Genomic DNA, 24,106 nt, shown 5'->3' with positions numbered 1-24,106 from the left:
ACGTGCAGAAATATGCTTCGCCGAGCATGCAGGACGAATTTGGGGACTCCATAAAATTTGCCAAGAAGCTACCTCGCGAGTGTGATCCATCGCGCGCCACGCTCATCGTCGTCGACGATCGATCGCCGAGCGACGCCAATTCCTTGGAGGTGACTGATCTTTTCATTCGGGGTTCTCACCACGCCAACGCCTCGATATTCTTACTCGTACAAAACATATTTTTCAACAGTAGCCATTTTAGAACTATATCCTACAACGCCAGTTACGTCGTCTTGTGGCGCACCGTGCGCAGCGTCCACCAGATGGAACATTTCCGGCAACAGCTATTTGGTAGAAAAAGATTGGAGTAGTTTCTGGACCCATATAAACAAGTGATGTCATCACCCCACGCTTATTTCCTCGTGGATCTTCACAACTGTATGCACGAGGACCACAGGTTGCGTAGCAATATCTTTCCGGGTGAACGTCAATATATCTACGCTCCGAAATGAATCTCCGTCCTCATCTCACTTTACTCAAAGTACTTTCCACTTTACCCCCTCCGCGCGGTCGCAACGTCTTGAGACGTTCTTCCTCCTCCGACATGAAACACCCCTCCGAAATTTGTCTCAATCTATTGAACCGAAAAGTGTCGTTGGCTCCAGACACGTTCGCGCATTTTTAGAAGCACAAACGCTTCTTACGCCGGCTCGCATACAAAAAGATTCACAAGAATCCGCAACGTTTGAAGCGCTATCTGTCTCAGCAGCGGGGGCAGGGCGTTCTTTCGTCGGTGGTTCCTGTCCTGCTTTCCGCCGTGTTGAACTTTTTCGACAATGGCCAAGAGAATTGAAGTGACCGGTTCCATCGGAAATATTCTTTCTTCGAAGGAGAGTGACGACGTCAAAGTGAAACTCATACTGCAGGCACTGTACTGCATACTCAGGAAGTTCGGATTCGATCCCTACGACAATAAAAACAAGACGTCTGACGCTACAAATGACTTTGACTATTCGCTCCTCTCTCCCGAGGTTGACTCTCAAAGAGGAAGCGGAAAGGGTCGTCTCGGAATTAAAAAATTTATTTCCTGGGATCGTGAGGGTTGTGTCTCCGTGTCGGGCATGCCCATCAGGCACTCCGCCGTTTACAAACTCGTCAATTATTTTTTACAACGTAAGACACATGCAGACATCACTTATCTATATGGGTCCAGAAAATACTCTAATCTTTGTAGTGCCCTACATGGAGGAGAACGACGGAGGCGCGTGAGAATAAATCGTTCTCCAGTTTTGGGGATGCTCTCGGACCGACTGGTTTGGTCTCTTACAATCTTTATCTACCAAATAGCTGTTGCCGGAAATGTTCCATCTGGTGGACGCTGCGCACGGTGCGCCACAAGACGACGTAACTGGCGTTGTAGGATATAGTTCTAAAATGGCTACTGTTGAAAAATATGTTTTGTACGAGTAAGAATATCGAGGCGTTGGCGTGGTGAGAACCCCGAATGAAAAGATCGGTCACCTCCTTCAAGGAATTGGCATCGGTCGACAACGATGAGTGTGGTGCGCGATGTATCCCACGTTGTGCATGCTCGGCAAACCATATTTCTGCACGTAGAATAGTTGCGCGGAGGCTTGTCCACGACGTTGTTCAGGTTCCTCAACACGTTCGTTACGAATGTGGATTTACCACACATGGAGGGGCCTCTTAAAATACAACGAAGAGGATGGCGGAAACGAAAAGGTTCGGGGGTAGACATGACGCGTGTGCACACCTTGCGCGAAGAAAAAGAAGAGACTGAGACTCGTAGAGAAATACATCTCTCTTATTTACACGTCGACGTCGTCCTCTAGGTCTGAACTGTGTTCCCAATACAGATTATCCAGACTAAAGGTGGACTTCTTTCTCGTCAGTCTGTCCGCCGCTAAGATGCGGTCGAGCCTGTTCATCTTGTTCAGACACATTTCTTGATGTTCTTGCAACCATTCCAGGCGGTGTACTTGAAAGGCTTCCTTCACGATGCCGCGAATAAATACGCGAAGTTCTTTGTTTTTTGTCTTTTCCTGGTGACGACAGAAACGCAGGAGAATAAACCACACATGGTGTTTTCCAAGTATTGGTTTGAATGATAACCGCGGATAGCGCGCTCTCCCTTTATACGGTGCTTCCAAATAAAAAAACGTAAAGAAATGGGCGTCAGAACGAAACCAAATCCACCAGCACCACCACCGTGCTCGAAGCGCATGCGCGAGACGTGAAGGGCGACGAGATCAAAACCGAAACGTCCGACGGCAGACGTGGTGGCGCTGCGAGCGCGCGCGCGCGCGTGTGACGTATACTCCGCGAAGAGGGCGCCAGATTCAGTTTTCTGTTTGCCTCTCGTCGGGTTCGGACGTCTGGCGCGTCGCTCGTATCGTGACCGTCGATGTGATGGTGAACTCCTTAGTCATGTAAAGAAGGTAGAGGGCGGTGTGTGCATACAGATATGCTTCGATGTCGGTGAGTTGTAGTTCTAATACTTCTTCTTCTGTTGCCGCCTTTACCTACCCCCTAACTGGAATTACTGGTACATGGCCAGCGTGTATTGGAGTAGTGTATGTTTTGCGATTTACCTTGTTGCGATTAGCAGAAAGTCTTCCCCTTGTTGTTGTTGTTGTTATTCTTGTTCGTGCATGCCCAAACATTGTCACAATTCCCTTGTTGCTATTCTCGTCGGTGGATGCCTGCACATGGTCGCGATGGTGAAAATTTTGTCTGTGCCTGTTTTCGCGCGTGTTTTCCCCTGGTTAGCACTTTTTTCTTTTGTTTTTTTCTGCATTCCACGGAAGTCCCCATGATGACAGCGGTGCTGCCACCTGACGTGATGCTTTCCGACCTGCCTGGTGTGACGCTTTGCAAATAGCGGCGCCCATGGGCTGATGCTGTTGCCGATCCTGGACTGACACATTAATCAATTGAATATTTATAGTAATTACTTGAATTATTAAATGAGTTTAGAAAGTGTATTTATGCATATGTGCGCTTCTTTTCATGTGTGTCATTATAGAAAAATACAACTTAATGATAATTTGATATTTCCCTCCTCTCTCTCTCGTTGGAATGAATAGTAATTGAATTTATTAATTGAAAATTATATTCTACGCTCTATTATCGCATTCTTATGCGTGTATGACCGATTTTAAGTGAAAAAATCGAAAATAAAAAAATAAAAATTGGGTGGGGGTGGAAATCGCAAAATTGGGGTGGCAGGGGGTGAGAGAGCAGGGAGGTATCAAATTACTCGCTAAGTTGTATTATTCCATTACTACTGACGAGGTGGTTGGCGATGCGAAATATAATTTCGCTATGGCGTACGTGAACGACGTAGTAATTTTTTCACGTACATTCGAGGAACATGTTTCTCATTTGAAAGTAGTGTTGGGACGCATTAAAGTGACAGTCGCATCCGTTTCGGGCGATTTCGAAACTTTAGTGTCATTTTATTCCTTATGGACTGCTGAACATGCCATCGAAAACCCCACACTAAATAGTGGTGTTGTTCGGCTGTTATTCGATGGAATACACGACAAGAGCAGACGACGGATGTTGTTGTATTCCGCTAATCCCTCTCTCAAAAAGTGTGTAAACGTATTTATCTAAGAACCAATCAGGGCGCGGCCTCCAGAATCTGGACCGTGACGCTTTTGATCCGCCGTCGTCTGCAAGCTCTGCAAGGCATTTGGATGTCAACATGTCCGACGCGAGCGAATGTTACTTGTCGTCGCTACCCAGAGATTTCCTCGCCAGGACAGCTGTGATGCAGTAATAGAGGACAATGATCCTTATTCTACGGATCCGTTGGAACGATACTGAATACTAGAGATATCGAGACGAAAATGGTCGCGAAGATCATACGCCGTTCGTCAGTTACGAGCGGCTTCTCGATTCAATGCATGACAGACGCCCACTTCAAAAACAACAGCCCAACAGCTGCCTCTGCGGGTTTTGCAATCAGAGGAGCCGAACGTGTACTGTGTTGCCCTGCAGTGGGCCCGGTAGCGACGCTCTGCACTAGCACATTACTCTAGTGCATTACGGAGCATCCTCTTTTTCCCCGACCTATGCTACGGGCTGCAACTTCCTGCTCCAACAGACAACAGGTACAGTTACATGTTTTTTTTTTCAATTTCTTTGAGGGGCACTTTGAAACGATAGCTACATAGCTAGAAATATCGCAGCCATCGCTACAAATTCCGTATCAAATCTTGCGTCTATCTCTTCCTTCTGTGCTGTATTTCACATGAAATGCATGTTTCTCCACAACTGGCACCCCAATTTTTATCGCCTGAATTCAGAAAAGCATCTCATTTGAACCAGTCCCACCCTGCTTATTATATTACGTGAAACATCTTGTTGGGCATGTTGGACTTCGATGTTAACTCTATAGGAGAAACAGTAAGAAGGGTCACACACCAAACACACTTTAGTGGCATACTTTGTATATATGTTGCTTCATGTTTGTATCCTGTGTAGAGTTTAGCTTGGTTGTCCTTCATGGCACAAGGTATATTTTAGTGCTTTTACTCTTTTCAATTGACTCAGCAGATTTAAGGATTCTTTTTTTCTCACAGGTGTCTATGATTCATCAGCTGGATCTGGGGCTACCTGGATGTGCTGTTGCTCGTCCAATCGCCATATGAGGGTACTAACAGATTCAGAAGGATAACATAATCCATTTACATGTTATAACTTACCTTACTATGGATACCATTTTTTTAAATGCAGTATATTGGTGACACTATGAGTTTTGCTACTTGTCTGTATTAAGAGCAAACTTGCGAAGTGGAGTAGTTTGTACTGAGCGAGCATGCAGGAAGAGAACAGGAAGAGACAGGGACACGAACACGCACAGCAGCACAATCTGCTTTACTGGTAACTAAGTAAAAGACTACTAGAAGAAGCTGCCAATAGTTTTTCCAGAAGAGATCCCAGATTTTCCAGGTCTTGCGCCTGTGTTCTTAAATTTTTCTTCAAGTAAAGGATATGTCTTTGTTGTAGTCTGTTATGCAGTTGCTATAGTGAAGTAGATAGTCTTGTTGTGCATGTTTGTGTCCCTGTCTCTTGCTGGGTAAAGATGACTGCCTGTATTCGTAGGACATGGAAATCATGTGAGTGTACATGCGTTCGCACACTTATTCCATTTTATGCAGGTTTCTCTCATATAAATTGCTGCTCTTTGCATCCTTTTGCTCCACAACAATCTCGTGTTGTAAACTAACAGCCTGCAAGTAAATCTTTCCGATCAGTCCAGTTGAACGCATGTCAGGCAGCATGACATTGAGACCTGTCTCATCCCTGCTGCCCATGTCTTGTTTCAGCTCTGTAATGTGGTGTAGATGTACATTGAACTGCACAATAAAAGGATAAGCAAAGCATGACTGCAGTTTTGCTTTATCTTGAAAACTTTACAGTGCAACAATAGATCATGTCTGTTTGGACTTAACATATTGGAGAATGGACAGGGACAAGGACAACAAATACAGAGCGTTCAGCTATAACAGATTTATTTGGACCAGGGGGGTTTGTCCAAATAAACCAGATGCTAGTTGAACGCTATGTGTTTGTTGTACTTGTCCCTGTGGGTTCTCCACCATGTTCAACTTCACAGTGATGCATTCAGGTGCAGGGCCCCGAGTCCCCATTTGCTTGTGGGATGGGTTAATTCACCAAGAGCTAGCAGCGTAGCCAGGAGGTCCAAGGTGCATGGGCTCAGATGTGCACAGCTGAGGGTCAACCTAACGCGTCCCTGAAATGCAACAGCAGTACAAGTGAGAGGCAAACTAAACAGCAACTAACTAACACAAAATATGTCCGCAATAACAAGTAGTTTATGAAACAATTTCTCCCTGATGCTACTTTGGACATCTTTGTCCATAAATGTAAACTGGTAAAAAATACAGCGAATTGGTTGGGAAATGTGAAGGAAGGCGCCTCTGGAGGACAGCTATACCAATATTTTGACTGTTGTCCTTCTGTGCACTGTCCTCATCATTACCACAGTATTTAAACAAATATGATAGGAGAATTAGAATTACAAGCCCTGTGCAGAATACGACAACACCTCAACAAAAGACACATAAGACAGCATCAAAGTTTCAGCTCTCAGTGTGCTTAAGTCTTAATTACATGAAGGAAATAGAAACAGTTACTAGCAGGAGACCTGTACTGTCCAAAGTTGTACCACATTAATGCACTCATGTCATTCACGGCAAGAAATAAGAAATGCTGCTTTGTGCATTTAAGTACCGCATGTGATTTCGTCAGGGTAGACACTTTCATATGTCAAACATGCGAAGCGCCTTTGCAACATTCATGCCCTAAAAGAGAATGGCTGAGCACAGGAGGGTGCTTCCCAGTGACCTATTTTCTACCCAGGGCAGGCTTGACCATGTGCTTTGGATGCCGCAACTGCAGGCAGTTGTTGCTTTCAGCCATGTGCCTCTTGTTGTTATTATGACGTGAGTATTAATGTTGGCGCTAGATGGGCCCTTCAACAAGGGTTCTATAGTCTTGTTCGACTTAAGAAGGAAACAAAATCTAGTTCATCAGCTCTCAAAATATTACTGCACGGCAGATATGATGGTTGGATGCAGAGAGGTTACGCTGAATCGCTGCGCCAGATAATGTAATTGTATCTATTTCACTATTGCCAACTGCATTTTACTTTTGCGTGAGAAAACTCAAAATTTTACTATTGCACCGCCATGAGATACAAGCATTCTTTTGGATTTAATCTAAAATGTACACGAGCATCTGTATAGCTTATGGGCATACTGTGGAAAGTATGGCCTACATCACATGCACACGAGATTTCGCGAGGCTGTGACTGTAACTGCTTTTTGTACCCCTCACTAGACAAAGTGTATTCAGCTATGAGATCTGCCAGCACAGGACTTAAACTTGGTTTTCAGAATCTGAGCTCCCTGTTGTTTCGGAAAGGGGGAAGCTCAGATCCTGAGGGTCAGCCAGGCTGTACCAAGGGAGATTAATTTGTTTTTGTCATGCTGTACATGCCACAGTGATGTGACATGTATAGCATGACAAAGGCAAATTAATCTCCCTTGGTGCAGCCCGACTGACCCTCAGGATCTGAGCTTCCCCTTTCCGAAATAATACAACATCAGCACAACATCAGCAGTACGTTGACTGGTAGAAATCCAGCGAACCAGTTTAAGGAAGTAAAAAGGGAATTGTCTCAAGACGAGAGCCGCTGATATTTCTCCTAGGCACCGTCCGGATCATTGGCATGGTATATAAAGGGTTACCTAACCCTTTAAATACCATGCCAATGATAAGGATGGTGCCCAGAAGAAGAACAGCCGCTGTTCGAAATATTAGCGGCTCTCGTCCTGAGGCAATTCCCTTCAAATATCAGCAGTAGTATCGCCAAATAATTATGCTTCTACAACATATGCTTCACCATACCACGTTGACTTATTTGACTCGATCATCAGGATCTCTGATCAGGATCTCGAGGTGCTGGTGTGGAACAGCTGATATCGCCAAAGGATGCCAGCGGCACACTTTTAGCTCTGCATACTCCAAGAACGACTGACACTATGTTGGAGGGTGCTAGAAGGTGGGAGGCTTGCCCTATTTGGCATCAGGAAGGGGATCTGAGTACTGCAAGGCAAGGTTGCAAACAGTTGTGGGTTTCTGAACAGTGTAACTGTATCGTAATGTGGCATCAATTCATGATAAAATGACACTATAAAACTATTTGGATGAGTCACATTCTACAGCGGAGATGTTGCCTTATGCAGTCTACTGTTTTAGGCAGTGATAATCCAAAATTACTCTGAACAAGAAATATTATTTCATACTAATAAGGTAGTACTATTTATGCTCTGTGCCATAGATGGAACGCCATTCAATTTGAAGCACTTTTTATTGTGGAAAAAGTTACCTCTAATCTGATCAACTGATTTTATTCGATAAATAATATCAAATGCCCCGAGCTGAAATTAATCAACTTATTCTGCACCCATTTGAACCAGTGGGTTGGTTCCAAGTGCGCACATACAGCATTTTACGTTTCACGCAACTCCTAACTGCAAAAGCGTCATGCAGTACTACTGAGTGCGCAGGTTGGAATAGCTATACAGGGTGTTCACTCTAAGTGTGAACAGATTTTTTAAAAATAGATATAACACTTTTTCCAAGATGAAATCAATTGCAATATAGCATATGCTGAAGGGCACTCCCTAGCAGGGCATTAGCAAAGTCCAAAGGCAATGTCTTAATTAACTTTCATTAATAATCTTTTTAATTATAAAAGCTACAAAGTTGTCCCAATGAGAACATCTGTTCCTTTCGGTCACATGATATCGTAGCCGTTTTCAGAACAAAAATCCGTTGGATAGATCGCCCGCAAAAAAATCGTGAAGGAACGCCATTCTTTTCTTTATTTTGTTCATTGCGCTTCTTAGAAGACGCGTATTTCCTTCATCCCCAACGGGAGAGGGGGAAGGAGCAGAGTGCCTCATGCGTCGAAGATGAGCTTTAACATGCGGAAACAAAACAAAAACAAATGTATCGGGTGACTCGGAACTGGCCTTATCTTGGGTTGCATTTTCTGTTTCCTTTTAATCTTTTTCCAGGATGCGAGAGGCGATAGTGTGCTCTTTCTCCCTCTCATATTGGGGGTGAAAGAAAGACGCGTCTTCTAAGAAGCGAAGAAAATACAGAACAAAATACAGAAAAAAATGGCGTTCCTTCAGTAATTTTTGCGGGCGATCTATCGAACGGATTTTTGTTCTGACAACGGCTACGATATCAGGTGACCGAAAGGAACAGATGTTCTCATTGGGACAACTTTGTAGCTCTTATAATTAAAAAGTTAATTAATGAAAGTTAATTAAGACATTGCCTTTGGACTTTGCTAATGCCCTGCTAGGGAGTGCCCTTTAGCATATGCTATATTTTCCAATTGATTTCATCTTGGAAAAAGTGTAATATATATTTTTAAAAAATATGTTCACGCTTAGCGTGGACACCCTGTATATCTTTCTCGCATGGTTTGTGGCTGACCCCTGCTCATTTTATTGTTTTACGACGGGCCGTGCATCCTAGCTGGAACACACGAATTTCGTGAAAGCATCGTCGTAGCACCATATCTTCAAATCATTATAGCCCATTGCGGCTGCGAAAGAAATGTCACTTACCGCGGGCAATGGCATGTTGAGTAGTTGCCTTTGTTCAGTGGATATCGGCGCGGCGTCAACTCAAACGCTTTCCTCTTTACTGGAATTCCTACGCGCATTCGCGTAATGTCAGTGGACCTGTAGACGTCGTCCGGAAAACGCGAATAACAGACGCGTAGTTTTTCTCGTAGGTCAGGGTTTGCACAGGAAATTGCATCTTCTCGCTTTCGCTTCGTCTCGCGGTCCCTCGGCTCGTGAAACACCTCTGGGTTATGAGAGAACTGATGTCCTGAGGCTGGAACAACATAGAAGGGACAATCATATACAAGGTCCCTTCTATGTTGTTCCAGCCTCGGAACATCAGTTTTCTCATGTTCAACATTTGCCGCTTGCGTGGATCCCTGTCGTATGAATGTGTGTATGAGTGTGCAAAAATGTAAGAGTGAAAGGAGGATGAGTGAGAGAGAGAGAGAGAGAGAGAGAGAGAGAGACTGAGAGTGACTGGTTTGTCCCTTCAGATGACGCACCCTGGAAGTCGCTGAGCAGGCGTGTTAGCTTAGCTCAATTGATAGAGCCCTGGACCGGTAATCCAGAAGATGTAGGTTCGAGTCCTACAGCTGGCTAACCTTTTCAGTGACTTTCATCTTTCACCTCTGGGTTAGCTGTGGGTGTCTTCATATAACCATGACCGTAACAACATGCACCGCCTGACATGATCACTTCGGAGCTTCCAGACATGAAATAATTGTCAGCGAATTTCCCATTATTCGCGAGTGTCGAAAGCAGAGCAGACGAACTTGGAGACAATAACAACACGGTCGACTGCTCCCAGCCAGCGCAGCCCTCTGGTTCGCTTAGATAAATACGTCACGTTGATGTCGGTCCCGCTGGATGACAGTTCCAAGGAAGTTTCGTAAGTTATTCCCCAAATACTTCCATGATTCTTCATTGTCGGGTCACGGTAGCGGCAGCAAGACTTACTCTTACTTGTGTCGAATCGCGACTTGGCCAGGCATGAGACAGGATGTGTTGCGGTGGACACGCAGCTGAGATGTCAAAAGTCTAAACGGCGTGGCAGCCTCCCGGCATGCTGCAACCGAGTGTAAGCCAGAAACCTTGGCAGATAGTCGTATGTGACGTAAAGGACAACCTCCATGGAGCGAATGTACAGCGAAAAAGCTGCGAACTTCGCTCAGCGTCAGACGCCCTGGGCGACGCGTCAAAAATGTGAGCGTCCGCCGCCGATCTGCCCATGCCAGATATTTTCGCCCAGCGTCCGCGATTCCGGAAGCGTCAACTGCAGATGAACCAATCAAAGTGCTCTTCCGCTACGAATCTACGCCAGATCGCCTGCACGTGGTCGTCTGCTCTCGTGAATCATCGTCATCGTCCTCTTCTTGCAACTGGATGCTGTCGTCTGCTCGCTGTTTCGTCAACTGCATCGTTAGAACGTGAGGCATTCTCTGCCAAGAAACATGTTTTCCTTTCGCAGTAGTGAATATGCCTTTCGCTACGTTACTGGGCGCATCTTTTCAGACAGTTGTTGGATTTAGTTGCAAAATTTGTGACATTAAATGCACTTTTTCGAGCAACTGATTTCATTAAGCTTTCACCTTATACCCTGGCAACAGTGACATCACAGCATGACTTCCCGACGCCGTCCGCTGGTTTTTCGCTCCATGGAGCTGATGCCGGCGAACAACTGGCGGCGGAACGCGCGTGGCAGTCTGCCGCGCGAACTTCGTTGCAAAAATTCGCTCCATGGAGGTTGCCCTTAATGGGTCCTTATTCCAGAAGTCCCAGCGGTACCCAGTATATGTTAGTTGTTACAGATCACTTCCCAAAGTTGGTTGAGCTTTACCCGCTGCGGAAGCTGGTGTCAGCTCGGATCTGGGGCAGACTGCTGTGCGTTTTTTTTTTTTTTCAGCGAAGGGTGACGGTGACGCAAACAGAAACGGTATATTACCGAAATTGGAGATGGTAACGATGAAGGAAACGTATACCACTGTCCTCCATTACCGGAAACAGAAACGGAAGCAAAAATTATCATCCGGTATTGAAGTCTGGTAATGGATATTACTGTTGTGCGATGACATTTCAACTAACCACAGCCAAAACTAATAAGGATATATAGTCTAGAATTCAAAAGAAGGCGGTACGTGCTATTTCCAATAAAACCTTCCTTGCACACTCAGAGCCGCTGTTACGACGACTAGACATCGCATCAGTTAAAGGACCATTACCCTGCTAAAACTCTCTGACGATCAACTTCTTCGTCAGCTATACGCTATGTCACAACTGAAGAAAAATAGTAAGGCCCTTCAAACCCGTGCCAGGGAAACCTGGAAGGTACCGCGTTGCCGAACACAATATGGGTCACACATGCTACGCCACCAGATGCCGTTCCTCCTAAACAAGCATGAGGAAATCTTTGTAAACCAGGAGTTCAGAAACATCACTAACAGGCGTCTCCGGCTATACCGGGTTGAAAACATGCAAGCGTAAACAGTTACGATGTCATTGTATTTTTTTTTATATAATTAAATTCCTAATTAAATAAATAAATTAAATTAATTCTTAAATTTGATTATAAAAAATTGTAGTAAATGTTGTGTGATTTTTCTTTTACTTAGTGAGCTGTATTGAGTACTTCTATTTTATATTTTTTTTCTTTTCACTGTTCTCCTGTTTCTATTTACTACAGAAAGTGTATGGGTACTGCAGTAAATTTTGCATGATTTTTCCTTTACTTAGTGAGCTGTATTGAGTGCTTTTATTTTATCATTTTTCTTTTCACTATTTTCCTGTGTCATATTTCTACCTATTACAGAAAGTAATGAGAACATGTAGCATAGGCTATTGTGTGTTAGATTCTTGTGCATTTATCTTTACTGTACTTCTGCGCCTTAATTATAGTGCTCCCTAGTGTCAGACCTAGTGTCAGTGCGGCCCCCGGATGCCCTCAAGCTACTTTGTTGTAGCTTTTTTTTTCCCGAGGCCACAGCCACCTATTGTTCGATGGAAACGGAAACAGTAAAAAAACAGTGACTTTTCATTTTATTTTTGTATTTTGATGACCCCATTCCCTGTAATGCTCTAAACACTACACGACAGCATGGAAACAAAGCGCAATATTGGATATCGAGGGTGCATCACTGGCTTACCTACTCGTGTCATTATAGCTACCTACATGACACGAAGACATGAGACTTACACAACATATACTCCACGCACTCTACTCCACCATAGCACTAGGATGACGGCATACCATTTTTTTTTGTTTACTTTCTTCATTTCACCGTGGCTATGCCAGCATTGTTTGCTACTCTGAGCGTCCCACTACGAATGCGACATTGGATGAAAGTTAGCCCATCTTGGGTTCCTGGAGTCAGAGTGACTGAAGACAGAAGACTGACTGAAGACATGTCCTTACACTTCTTTAAAGATCTTGCAAGATGTGCGCATCCCAACGACGTACAATTGCTTGTGTAATGTGTACGTGTGGCACCGAAGCAGCACTTGGACAAAACAGGGTGTTGACAGAGCTGGACGGGCTGTCCCCCGCCGCAGCTGTGTAACAGCCGTTCCACTACCGGAAGCACAGAGTTGTGCCTAACTCGGTTACTTTTATTGGTAACGAAGTAACGATTCAGTTACTTTTTTAAAAAAATTGTAATAGTAACGGAATCAGTTACAAAAATTGGTAACTCGTTACTGACGTTACTCGTTACTTTTCTTCTGCGCGGGGGAGCACATTTCGGCACTCCATGTGGCGCAATGCGTGCAGATTTGACCTCCGTTACCCACGACCACGTATTATTGCAGTCCCTCTCTGGATGTGTTGTTGTCTTTTCTCTTGTTTTCGTAATCTCCGACCATCACTCCTTCCCAAGAATCGGCACCAATTGTGCTATCGCTACAAAAAACTTGTTTCGACCTCTACCCTTTTCTTGTCTTTGCTAAGCTTCTGAGTGCCCTAATTATGACGCAGCCCCTCGTCTGTTTTGGGGAACCGTTAGTGATCGGTGGCACGAAAACCGGTGTTTTTTTTTCTTGTGTTTTCAGATTTTCCGATCACCCCCACTTCGGAAAAAGAGAGAAGGTCAAGGCAAACTGATATAGACTATCAGTTAGGAAGTTAAGGGGCCGAGGGACACGGAACACGAAGGACGGACGACAAATTTCGAGTATCAGCTTTTTCTGAAGTGTAATCCCTCATTAATAAAGAGTTGAAGGCATGTGACGGCATGTTTGTTGGCTCATTTAAATATGCAGCTGTAACGTAAAAGTAACTCGTTACCTGTGAGTAACGGGAACTGTTACTTTTGTATGTTGGTAACGAGTAACGTATTTAGTTACTTTTTCTGAAGTAACGGGTAACGCTATTTAGTTCCTTTTTTTGGTAACGGGCACAAGTCTGCGAAACAGTCAAGGAAACGTAATGGAAACGAAATTAGCTAAATTATGAAAGCTGGTATCACAAACGGATAACGGAAACGAAAGTACAGCAGTAACGACAATGGCAACGGTAACAAAAATACGTCCATTATCCTTCCCTGTTTTTTTTTTTCTTTTTTTGGATTGTTGGACCAGCTCATCACCGATAACGCCTCATACTCCAGAAGTATAGTGTTTGTCAATAGCTGCACTGCGTTGAGCATACGTCAGGTAAGGACGTTCCCTTATCACCCTCAGGCGAACATAACTCAGCGCGTCATAACTGAGCGCGTCATAATCGAACATAATCGCAACATCAAAATGATGTTGGTATATTTTACCGAACGGCATAAACATTAGCAAGACAGTCTTACAGAGCTTGGCTTTGCCTCACCTACGACGGAAAATATGTCAGCACGACATATCCCGGCTTATTTGAATTTCGGACGGCAAATTGTGTTCCCCCACATTGCGAACACGGCACGCACAGCCCTGTTGTTCGTACGCAAAGTGTACTAATGATCTTCGCGATGGGATTTATACTGCCATTCGTCTGGCATGAGTGAGTCTTGAGGTCGCAAGACTGGAGAAGTCTCTGCAGTAGAACAATGGTCGACCGCAAGGAACTTACCGCGCAGGATACCTGGTTTAAAGACGAACACATCCCCTTAGCGATGCAGCGAAAGGCTTTGCTGCATCCCTCGCTGATCGGTGGGACGTTCTTTACCGAGTAAACGCGCAGCTAACACCGGTCACTTACAGACTCAAGCGTCGCAGTGTTAAAGACGAAGCGGTCTCCATCCACGTACAAGACCTCAAGGACTTTAGCCAGCGCATCTCGGACAACGGCAGGTGGGAGGCGGACCCATATCCAGCATCCCAAGGCTGCTCTCCCTCACGTCCATCTAAGGCCGGTCGGCGATCCTCCGACGCCAAAGGAACTATTGCCCACGGCGTGGTTTCCGGGGCTACACGCTATAACCTTCGCCCACGCAAGTGCTTGAGGTAACGTCTTTACCCTTCTTTCCTTAGCAGGATGTGTGGAAGGCGACCCGAAAGGCCTATTCCACCTGACGGAACCCGTGGACGTAACCCGGGCCGCCCGCTGCAGCAAGCAGCCTCTTCCTCCCGCGGTTCTTCAACACGGTTCACCATTTGGCAACATGGACTGTGTTTGCCGGCACCATTACTGTGGTTACAGTCAGCTTCGTTTCAACGGGGCGATGGGAAGATCGCTCCCCTCTATTGCGGGGAACCCCCTGGGACTCCGTAGTCGAGCCTTTCCGTGGTCTCACCCTCGAGGGGAGACATCCCGCCGAGTAGACACCGCATCTTACACACCAAAAGAATTGGCGCGCCTCTGCTATATCTGTGGGATTCTAGAGATTCACACCGCCACCCATAGGGCTAGATCTCTAAAGCAGACCCGACTGCTTCAACAGGAAGGGACATCGCCGGCTTCCATGGGACCTGTAGACATTGAAGCCACCCTGACCCTTTTGCAATGCTTTCGTCCGAACTTGCTGGCCGAGTCCTCCAACGAGTGACGAGGACTCTATCCTAGATGACCCGACCAATGATTGAAAGGATGAGAGTGTGGGGTTTCTTCTTTTCCTTGCACCAGGGAGCGCGCCTATCGCTCGCATATTTTGCGAGTTCATAATCTCTAAAACATGCTACTTAACTAGCTAGAGGTTCCTTTCGTACAAGCATATCCTTCTCTGTGTGCTATTTTTTTTTTTTCAAAACTACGAAACAAAAGTTTCGTGGCTTTCAAGAGAGCCTGTAATTTAATTTCTTAGGCATCCATTCTGTATGCACTGTTACCTTCCGTCTAGTTTAAAGGGGCCGTAAACAGGCCACCAAACATTTCTGAAATAATGATACCCCACGAAACAACGCAGATCATAATACCCAAATATACATTTCGTTCGGCTCTTGCCAGCTCATTGACGCCATATAACTGCTTTCAAAGATGAGTAACCAGCGAGCCTCTCTCCACCACGCATACGTCACATGGCTACGTAGCGTTTTGCCGTCCAATCGGAGGGCCGAACTGCGCACATGACGTTTCAAATTACCAGCCAATAAACATACTTCGTTATCAGCTGTGAGTCGGAGCGCTCAGTTTGTTTGTATGAAACGACGTTTTGCGCTCCGTGGTTCCGAAATTCAACGTCATGACATCTTCAACATCTCCGGCTGGCGCAAACGTCAACAGATGGGCTGCTATTACATGACGCGATTCGAACCCGGGTTCCTCCCAGTCACGACGTGACATGGCCAGCACGCTATCCACTGTACCACGCGAGCTGGTGACGCGATCCCGTGTGGCTCAAACCAAAGTACGGCAACCCAGTTGTCGGAACCATTCGAAGATGACGAAGATGTTCCGTCGCGCACCTACCTAAGATTCCGGAACTGTAGTCCCGGATATTCATTCGCGCTCGTGGTGTGCTGCGTGCTACTGCCCAGAAAACGTAGTGCGCGTATGATACCTAAATTAAACGCATTTCTTTTTCAGTTTGAGGCTGCAACTGTTTAGATTTTGAATAGAAGAGGATTCACGTTTATCTAGTCCAATTCCGCATTTGAAATAAAATAATACGCTGAACACTCGATCATAATTGGTGAGGAAAGCGCTACGTCAAAATGACGTAAAGTTAGAGCGCGGGGCGGAGCTAAAATGCGAAAGAGTGCAGTGAATATCTCATCCGTATGCAAGCGCCTTTTGTTTTTGAGCGTTAGTAATTGCAAGGAGTTTTCACTGCATAAGTTTCAATAATATAACACAAAGAAATGTGCACCTTCTGTACCTGTTTACGGCCCCTTTAAATGGATGGTTATTCGGCGAATGACACTTGTTCCGAACAAAAATCTGGTAAGTCAATACTTACAGTCAGATAATCAAGCGCAGCTGGGCACGGTACTGTAGTGTTCAGCCCTGTAAAACAGAACACTCGTCAGTTGGAAAGTAAGATACCACATGTTTCAGCAAGGGTGTTAGAAACCTTTTGCTCTCATTTTGGTGACTCTCTAGGGGATGTCAAAGAAGTGAGGGTTGTGAGAAAAAGGACGAAGTTGTGTGTGAGAGATATGTTTTTTCGTCTTTTACCTTTTATGTTTTTGTGTCGTTCCATCAGCGCATCGAGTTTCTCCTTTTCGACTCTGCTATATTATTTTTGGTGCCGAAACCCCGGAAGGGTTAACGTTAACGACCGATCAACGAGAAAGTCAGGGAGTTGACAGAGAGATATCCAGACATGGACCGACTGAAACGGAAACACGGAACGATACGAACGGCAGCTACGAAGCTCATGGATGAGATACGGCAACCGCTGGAAAGACCGGCTTCATCGGACTGCAGAGGTGTGCTTCAAGCGAAACTTGACCTGCTAGCAGTCATGGAAGTTGCTGGCTATGCTTATCGGGTTCCGGAAAAGCAGTATAGCACTCGCTGCAGACATCGAGAAAGCATTTCTTCAAATTTGTTTGGACGAAACTCACCGTGATGCATTCAGATTCCTGTGGCATGATACACGACCCAAGCGCAACGAACCACTGCCAGGAATCGAAGTTTGGAGGATGACTAGATTCCCTTTCGGAGCAGCATCGAGCCGCTTTCTTATGGCAGCGACGCTTAGTTTCCACTTTGAAAGCATGTCCACATGGTACCCTTCTCTAACACAGGTACTCGGTGAAAGCTTCTATGTGGACGACCTTGTGACGAGTGTGGTTACACCACCTGAAGCCGAACGTCTCTTCAACGAGGCAAACGAGATACTAACGGCGGCTGGGATGAACTTAAGGAAGTGGACAACGAATTCATCATAACTGCAGGAAGTATTCAGAGATAGCAAGGAAGACCCACTTCGTGCGGCCAACCAGCAAGAATCGGTTAAAGTTATTGGACTCTGTTGGGACACGACGGAAGATACTCTTCAGGTTTCTGCGGAGTCTCTTGAGGCATTTTTGCTACTGACGAGAGATACAAAACGGTCATTGCTGCAAGCAACTGCGAGGATATTTGAGGCATTCAGCTTGCTTGCTCCATTCACTATCAAGGCAAACATCTTCCAGCAGGTGTGGGAGCAAGGCGTCAGGTGGGATGATCCCTTGCCGGATGAAATTGCTGTCGAATGGTCACGGTGGATCAATGCGGTGCCTGACATATTCAAAATATGCGTACCGAGGGCTCTGATGCCCGATGAACCGACATCAATGTTGTCCGTACACTGCTTCTGTGATGCAAGCATTCGTGCCAACGGAGCCGTCGTATACCTCCGTACCGAAAGCAGCGACGACAACATAGCCGTGAAGATACACTCTTAACTCCGTACCCTTTAGTAAAGGGTAAAAAATCGCAATATTTTACCCTCTATTTCAGAAGCTACCAGGTACCCTCTGAGCGACCCCTTTTATAAAAGTTACAAGGAAACCCACTAATTAGAGGTTACGGCCTTCAATCCAGTACCTGCCCGTAAGGGGTACGCCAATGCGCGGCTTTTTATACAGGATGTTCATTTTTATTCGCAACAGAGTAGCGCTCATTTGGCAGGTGGGTTATGTGAATTTTTGCTAATTAATCGGTCCGTAGTTACAGACACATGCGTCAGGAAATGTCGGAGATGTTTGTAACTATACGGATGGGTTAATTTGCGAAAATTAACGTAACCCACCTGTCAAATGAGCGCTGGTGTGATGCGAATAAAAACAAACACCCCGTGCGTGGGATATGGACAGACATTTACAGAACACACCAAGGTACCAAAATGAACCCGCAGAAAAGGAGATCTTGAACATATGTATATTACAAAAACAGAAGTCTGTCGAGAGGTGACACATTGTGCACAAGTGCGATTCTGATGTGAGGAGAAACCATGGTCGCTTTACCATGTATGTGGAAAAAAGAACTATCTTCTAAGTGAGAAGCAATGCATAAAAGTGCGAGGAAGCTAGCGAGTCAAAACAACTGACCTATGTTTGCTAAGCTGAACACACCCAACGAAATGGAGAATCGCAGCAGAAAAAAATTTATTCCACATTCGTGTTGCAGAGGCGAGCGCAAATGGCAATACAGTATTACATAAAATGCACACAACCTTGAGGAATATGAGTGTACAGTAACGCAGGAGACGCTCCCTTACTGCGTTATCAGCGTTGGAGGCGCTCTGGGACGAGTTTGTGAGGTACTGCATTGCGCTGGTGACGGTATGTGAACCTGCATATGGGATCCTGGGAACAAAAGTTTGGGCAATGAGAGTAACATTTACGGAACCATTCAAATCCGTACAAAGCACAAGCTATAAAGCAGCATAAATGCGGGAAGGCGTTCACTCCGCGATTGAGTCTTAGAATATCGTAAGAATACAACAAGTAGGAAGCTGCGAATTATATATCTCGATGCATATATCCGCAGCTCGCAAAATGCAAGTAAGAGCAGAAAAGTAGCAAGCGTTAGTGGCGTTCATATGCAGGACCGCAAAACGCTTGCCATAATCACAACAAACATGCGCTAAGAGCTCTTGCTATTAAAATAACGCACGTACCTAGCACAAAATGTACACTTACCCAGTGTATGAAGTGTGTGAATTAGGGCTGCGGTGGTGACGTTCGTTTTCGGTTATATATTCTTTGCAATCTTCGCACTCACTACACTTTCCCCTGAGAACACCGAAAATATCCTTGTTTGCTAGCGACATCTAGCTTTTCCGTTGTTCCTGACGATACTATGATAAACGCGAGGAAAACCACTGATTAAAACAGATTACACTTGTTAATGGACGGACGACGAGCGTTAAGCGTTTCAAGGAAACCGCTCTCAGTGTGGGTAGACCTAGACCAGGCTCGGCTACGCAGCGAAATCGGAAATCTTGGTAGTTGCGGCATTGACAATGGTTTTCCACCCTTTAGAAAGAAACATACTATCAGTATTCCAGACTGCGAACTTATAATCTGTGTTCATACAGCATTGATAACATGTAGGCGACGTATAGATGACGCTGAAACAGATAAAAAATAACAGCGTAGATTCGCAACCGTCGTCTCGAATGGGAGGCTGAAACGGGCCGTTATGCTGAAAAACAGAAGGAAAACAAACGATAAGAAACTAACAAAGAAATTAACGTTGGAGATTTCGCTTAGAAGTTACAGTGTCGGAGTAGAGGGTACATTTGTAAGTTACAACAAGGTGTTTTTGTTTTTTCCGATATGTAACTTCTATTCGTGTTGTAAAGACAATGCCTTGGTCGCTTTTAACCTCTAAATATACGTTACAGTGGTGTAACCTATAAGAAATCTCGAAATCTACGTCCATATAGAAGTTACATGTTTCTAAAAGTTACAATAAAAGGTACGGGTTTAAGAGTGTAGTAGCGGCCAAATCGAGAGTCGCCCCATTGAAGCGCGTTACGCTACCGCGATTAGAGCTCCAAGGTGCGCTATCGGGGGCACGATTGGCAACGTACGTGGTTCGGGCGCTTCACCTGGAAGAGGAGGTCACGTGATTCTGAAGCGATTCCAATATCGTTCTCCGTTGGACAAAAGGAAACGCCAGTCTTTGGAAACCTTTTGTAGCGAACCGGGTGACAGAAATTCAGACTCTTTGTGACCCTTCAAGATGGCGCTTCTGTCCTGGACATGACAACCCCACAGATCTTATAAGGCGTGGAGCGCAACCGGAACGACTGATCATCGACGAATTCTGGTGGCGAGGGCCCAAATGGTTATCTTCTAGCAGCGAAACATGGCCAGTACCCGAACCGAGAGCTCCAGAACCTTCCACAGACGCAGTCGAGGGAGAGATCAAAGGAGTACTACACTATATCTCGCGGCACCTGAGGCAGTTGCACCACCGTTGTTCCACATCAGGGACTTCAACACTCTGGTAAGAGTACTTCGGCTAACAGCATGAATCAAGCGATTTGCAGTGAACTGCAGACGTACGGAAGCAAAGCGACAGGGACCTCTCTCTACAACAGAGCCGAACAAGGCGGGGAATTACTGGATTCTACAAGTTCAGCCTGAAAGCTTCCCGGAAGAGGTTTCCCATCTCAAGATATGCCGGTAAAATTTGCGAGGCATCGCCCCTGTATAATTTAGCTCCCTATATGAACAGCAACGGCAACCTACGCCTACGTGGAAGACTGCAAGAGAGCAACAGAAATACGGCAAAAAAAAAACAACAATTATAATGCCGAAACACATGGCTTGACGAAGAAACAACTCCTGCAGGAACATAAACGCGTCCTTCGTTCAGGTGTGCGCGACACACTGGTCCAGCTGCTTATTACATTATTAAAGGGAGACAAGTTGTAAATAACGTGTTTCCTAAGTGCATGGCATGTCGAAGATGGCGAGCGAAGCCAGCAGAGGAACCCCCCGCGCCACTTCCAAAGGACAGGGTGGCAAAGGGCCATCCTTTTGTTGTGGTGGGCATAGATTTCGCAGTACCTCTGTACTGCAAAGGCGTATCAAGCGACAGCAAGGCCTACATAGTCCTGTCCACTCGTGTGGTAACGAGGGCAGTTGATTTGGATATTGTCACCGACTTAACTACTCCCACTTTTTTATTGGCGTTTCGGAGATTTATAACAAGAAGGGGAGTGTTCCATACGATATACTGAGACAACGCCCTCACATTTAAACGGGCATCAAAAGACCTCAAGAGGTTATGGACTTCACTACGGAGTGAAGAGGCAGTAAACTACTTGTCCCAGACCCACCTGCACTAGAAGTTCATAGTAGAAAGGGGTGGTGGGGCGGCTTCTGGGAGCGGATGGTGCGATCTGTAAAGACGGCTCTGTGGAAGGCTCTCCGAAGAAGCACTCTAATCCTATATGGACTTACTACTCTTTTAACTCAGGTTGAAGCGACAATTAATTCCGGACCTATCACTTACACTTACTCAGAGATAAACGAGTCAGAGCCTCTTACAACTTCCCATTTTCTCGTCGGGATACGGCTCACAAGGTTGCCACCCAACTCTCCTGCAACTGACTTCTCTTCCTCGGAACGACGTCGGTTACAAAGAACATTGCGGTATCGTGAGATTCTGTTGGACCGGTTCTGGCGGAGATGGCAACACGAATACCTACATGAAGTGAGAAATGCGCACTGACAACGCTCTTCAGCATCTAGTGCTCATCAGGCCGACGATCTGGTCTTACTAAAAGAAGATAAAGCACCACGAAGCGCATGGAAAATATGTCGTGTGGAGAAGACGTTTTCCGGAAGGGACGGACGTGTGCGGTCGGCTTGCTTCAGCGCCCTCGGGGGGAACCAGTTAGGCGTGCAGTTCAGCACCTATTTCCTTTAGAAATCAGTTAAAACAATGGGAGCACCCATTGCGGGGGAGGATGTTAGAAATGTTTTGTTCTCTTTTTGGTGACGAAGCTGTGTGTCAGAGATATGTTTTTCGTCGTTTACTTTTTATATTTTTGGAATAAACGGCTATGAACGTGTCGTTTCATCAGCGCATAGAGTTTCTCCTTTTCGGCTCTGCTATAAAGGGATCGTCGCATCCCCAATGTACGTACAGCATATGGTCAAATTTTTAGGAGACCAGTGGTTGTATTAGCGCTATTTGGGTATTCGGATGGTATCGCAAAGAATATGCGATGTCATGCAGTTAATTCTCACGGACATCTACTCTGAGTGGGCTCATTTTGGTTGCATTCCTAGGAAGAGTGTATGTTGTGTCAAAAACTGGAAAACCGTTCGCAGCCCTCATTGTCCATCGTGTATCAGAACATAAGCTACCCTTGCGTGTAAGAAAACGTTATGGTTTGTGGAATATAAAAACAGTTCGGCAATTTAATAATAATGTCACGAATTAAGTGATATCGCAGCTCGTCTCTCTACCTAGCTTGTTCTCCTGTACTCTCACCGACCCGATTAAGTGCCATGGACTTGACCTAACCTGAATATCAAATACATCCCAGGTCAACCGGATCGCAATCAACTTTACACTACGAGCTTTACGCTTCTGTGGCAACGATGCTGACCCGTTGTCAAGAAGCGGCAGGTGTTTGCCTGCTCTCCGGTGTACAGTAGGGTGACGAGGATCACCGAAAGTTGTCCGTATTCGATGACAGCAGGAGCATTGTAGAGTCATCTTCGCTATCCTGTGCAGCCTTAATTCTACTACAAAGCAGCTCACGCGTTGCGCTCTCTCCCTGCAATAATCGGCACCGATTACTTGTGTCTCGCCTGTCACTGGTCGTTAGATGAGCAGCGAAGAAGAGAGATGAATGTCACGAGCCCTCAACGAATAGATAGCCGATCCTGCACTGTTCAGGCTTTATCGAATTTATCACGAAGATTGCAGGATCAGGAGTTCGACTAACGGTTGATGGCGCATGACATTCATTTCTGTTTTTCACGCCTTCTTCACGTCACGACCAACGAGAGGCGGGACACAGAGTAATCGTGGTCGATTTCTTTGACGAGAATGGGGCCCCTACTGCCTTAATAAGCTGACGGATGTATATCTGCAACGTCGCACGGATGCCACCCTATCTATGCGTCATTGTCATAGATAGAAAACGATATCAAAAAAGTCCTAAGCTGATTTTGTAATACGTACATGTGAAATTAAGGAAGACAGAGAGAGAGAGTCAGAGTGAGTGAGTGAGAGAGTGAGTGACAATCTCAATTTCACATATACGTATTACAAAATCAGGACATTTTTGATACCGTTTTTATGTCGGAAGCGCCGCATTTGATGAATATGGCCACTTGACCCTTGCGAGTGCGCGTGTCGGAGGCGACTTTCTCAACAGGGACCCCTCAGGGTGATATGTACAAGGGAAAGAGGTATAGGGCTCAAACTCCGTAATCTTAATTTCAAATACGTATTACAAACTAAGCTTAGGATATTATTTATATCGTTTTAATGTCGGAAGCGATTTGGTAATACGGGACCCATCAGGGCGCTACAGGGGAAAGGGGTAAGGGGCTCCGACTCCGTAAACTTATTTTCACATATCCATATTGCAAAAACAGCCTAGGACGTTTTAGATATCCTTTTTATGTCGCAAGACATTAACCGCCTCAGTTGATGAAAATGTCCATATGACGTTTTTGAGTGCGCGTGTCGGAGGCGATTTTGTCAAACGGGACCTCTCAGCGTGCTACAGGGAAAGAGTTATGGGGCTCAAGCTCCGTAATCTTAATTTCACATATAGGTACTACAAAATTAGCTTAGGACATCTTTTATATCGTTTTTATGAAGGAAGATATTAAATGCCACAGTTAATCAAAATGGCCCTTTGACCTTTCCGAGTGCGCGTAGCTGGAGGCGACTTTCTCAAACAGGACCTCTCAGGGTGTTACATGGGAAAGTGGCGTCAGGCTCAAACTGCGTAATCTTAATTTCTCATATACCTATTACAAAATCAGGAGATCGTGTTCCTGCTACCACTCTGTCCTTTGTTTTACAATACGAAAAATAACCTTACCAACCTCTACCCTATCAGTGAAGTACTGCTGTGTTCAACCCAGTTCAG

At 45.4% G+C, this 24,106-nt stretch overlaps 1 protein-coding gene across 2 annotated transcripts in view; it reads right to left on the bottom strand.

Annotated features, from left to right (window-relative positions):
* Positions 1-24,106, bottom strand: part of LOC135375359 (uncharacterized) — a 162,464-nt gene that overhangs the window by 67,952 nt on the left and 70,406 nt on the right. The window contains exons 5-6 of one of the 2 annotated variants that reach the window (XM_064608078.1): positions 16,496-16,542; positions 5,409-5,764 (exon numbers count right to left, since the gene is read on the bottom strand). In XM_064608078.1, the coding sequence (XP_064464148.1) occupies positions 5,621-5,764; positions 16,496-16,542 (191 nt within the window). In that variant the 3' untranslated portion in view covers positions 5,409-5,620. Of the gene's footprint in view, positions 1-5,408; positions 5,765-16,495; positions 16,543-24,106 lie in introns of those variants that run through there. The other variant, XM_064608079.1, reaches the window with a different exon arrangement.

Source organism: Ornithodoros turicata, unplaced genomic scaffold (assembly GCF_037126465.1).
Source record: "Ornithodoros turicata isolate Travis unplaced genomic scaffold, ASM3712646v1 ctg00000857.1, whole genome shotgun sequence".
In the NCBI taxonomy this organism is placed as follows: domain Eukaryota; kingdom Metazoa; phylum Arthropoda; class Arachnida; order Ixodida; family Argasidae; genus Ornithodoros; species Ornithodoros turicata.
The sequence above is the reverse complement of the archived record's forward strand: the minus strand, read 5'-3'. Positions and strand labels throughout refer to the sequence as shown.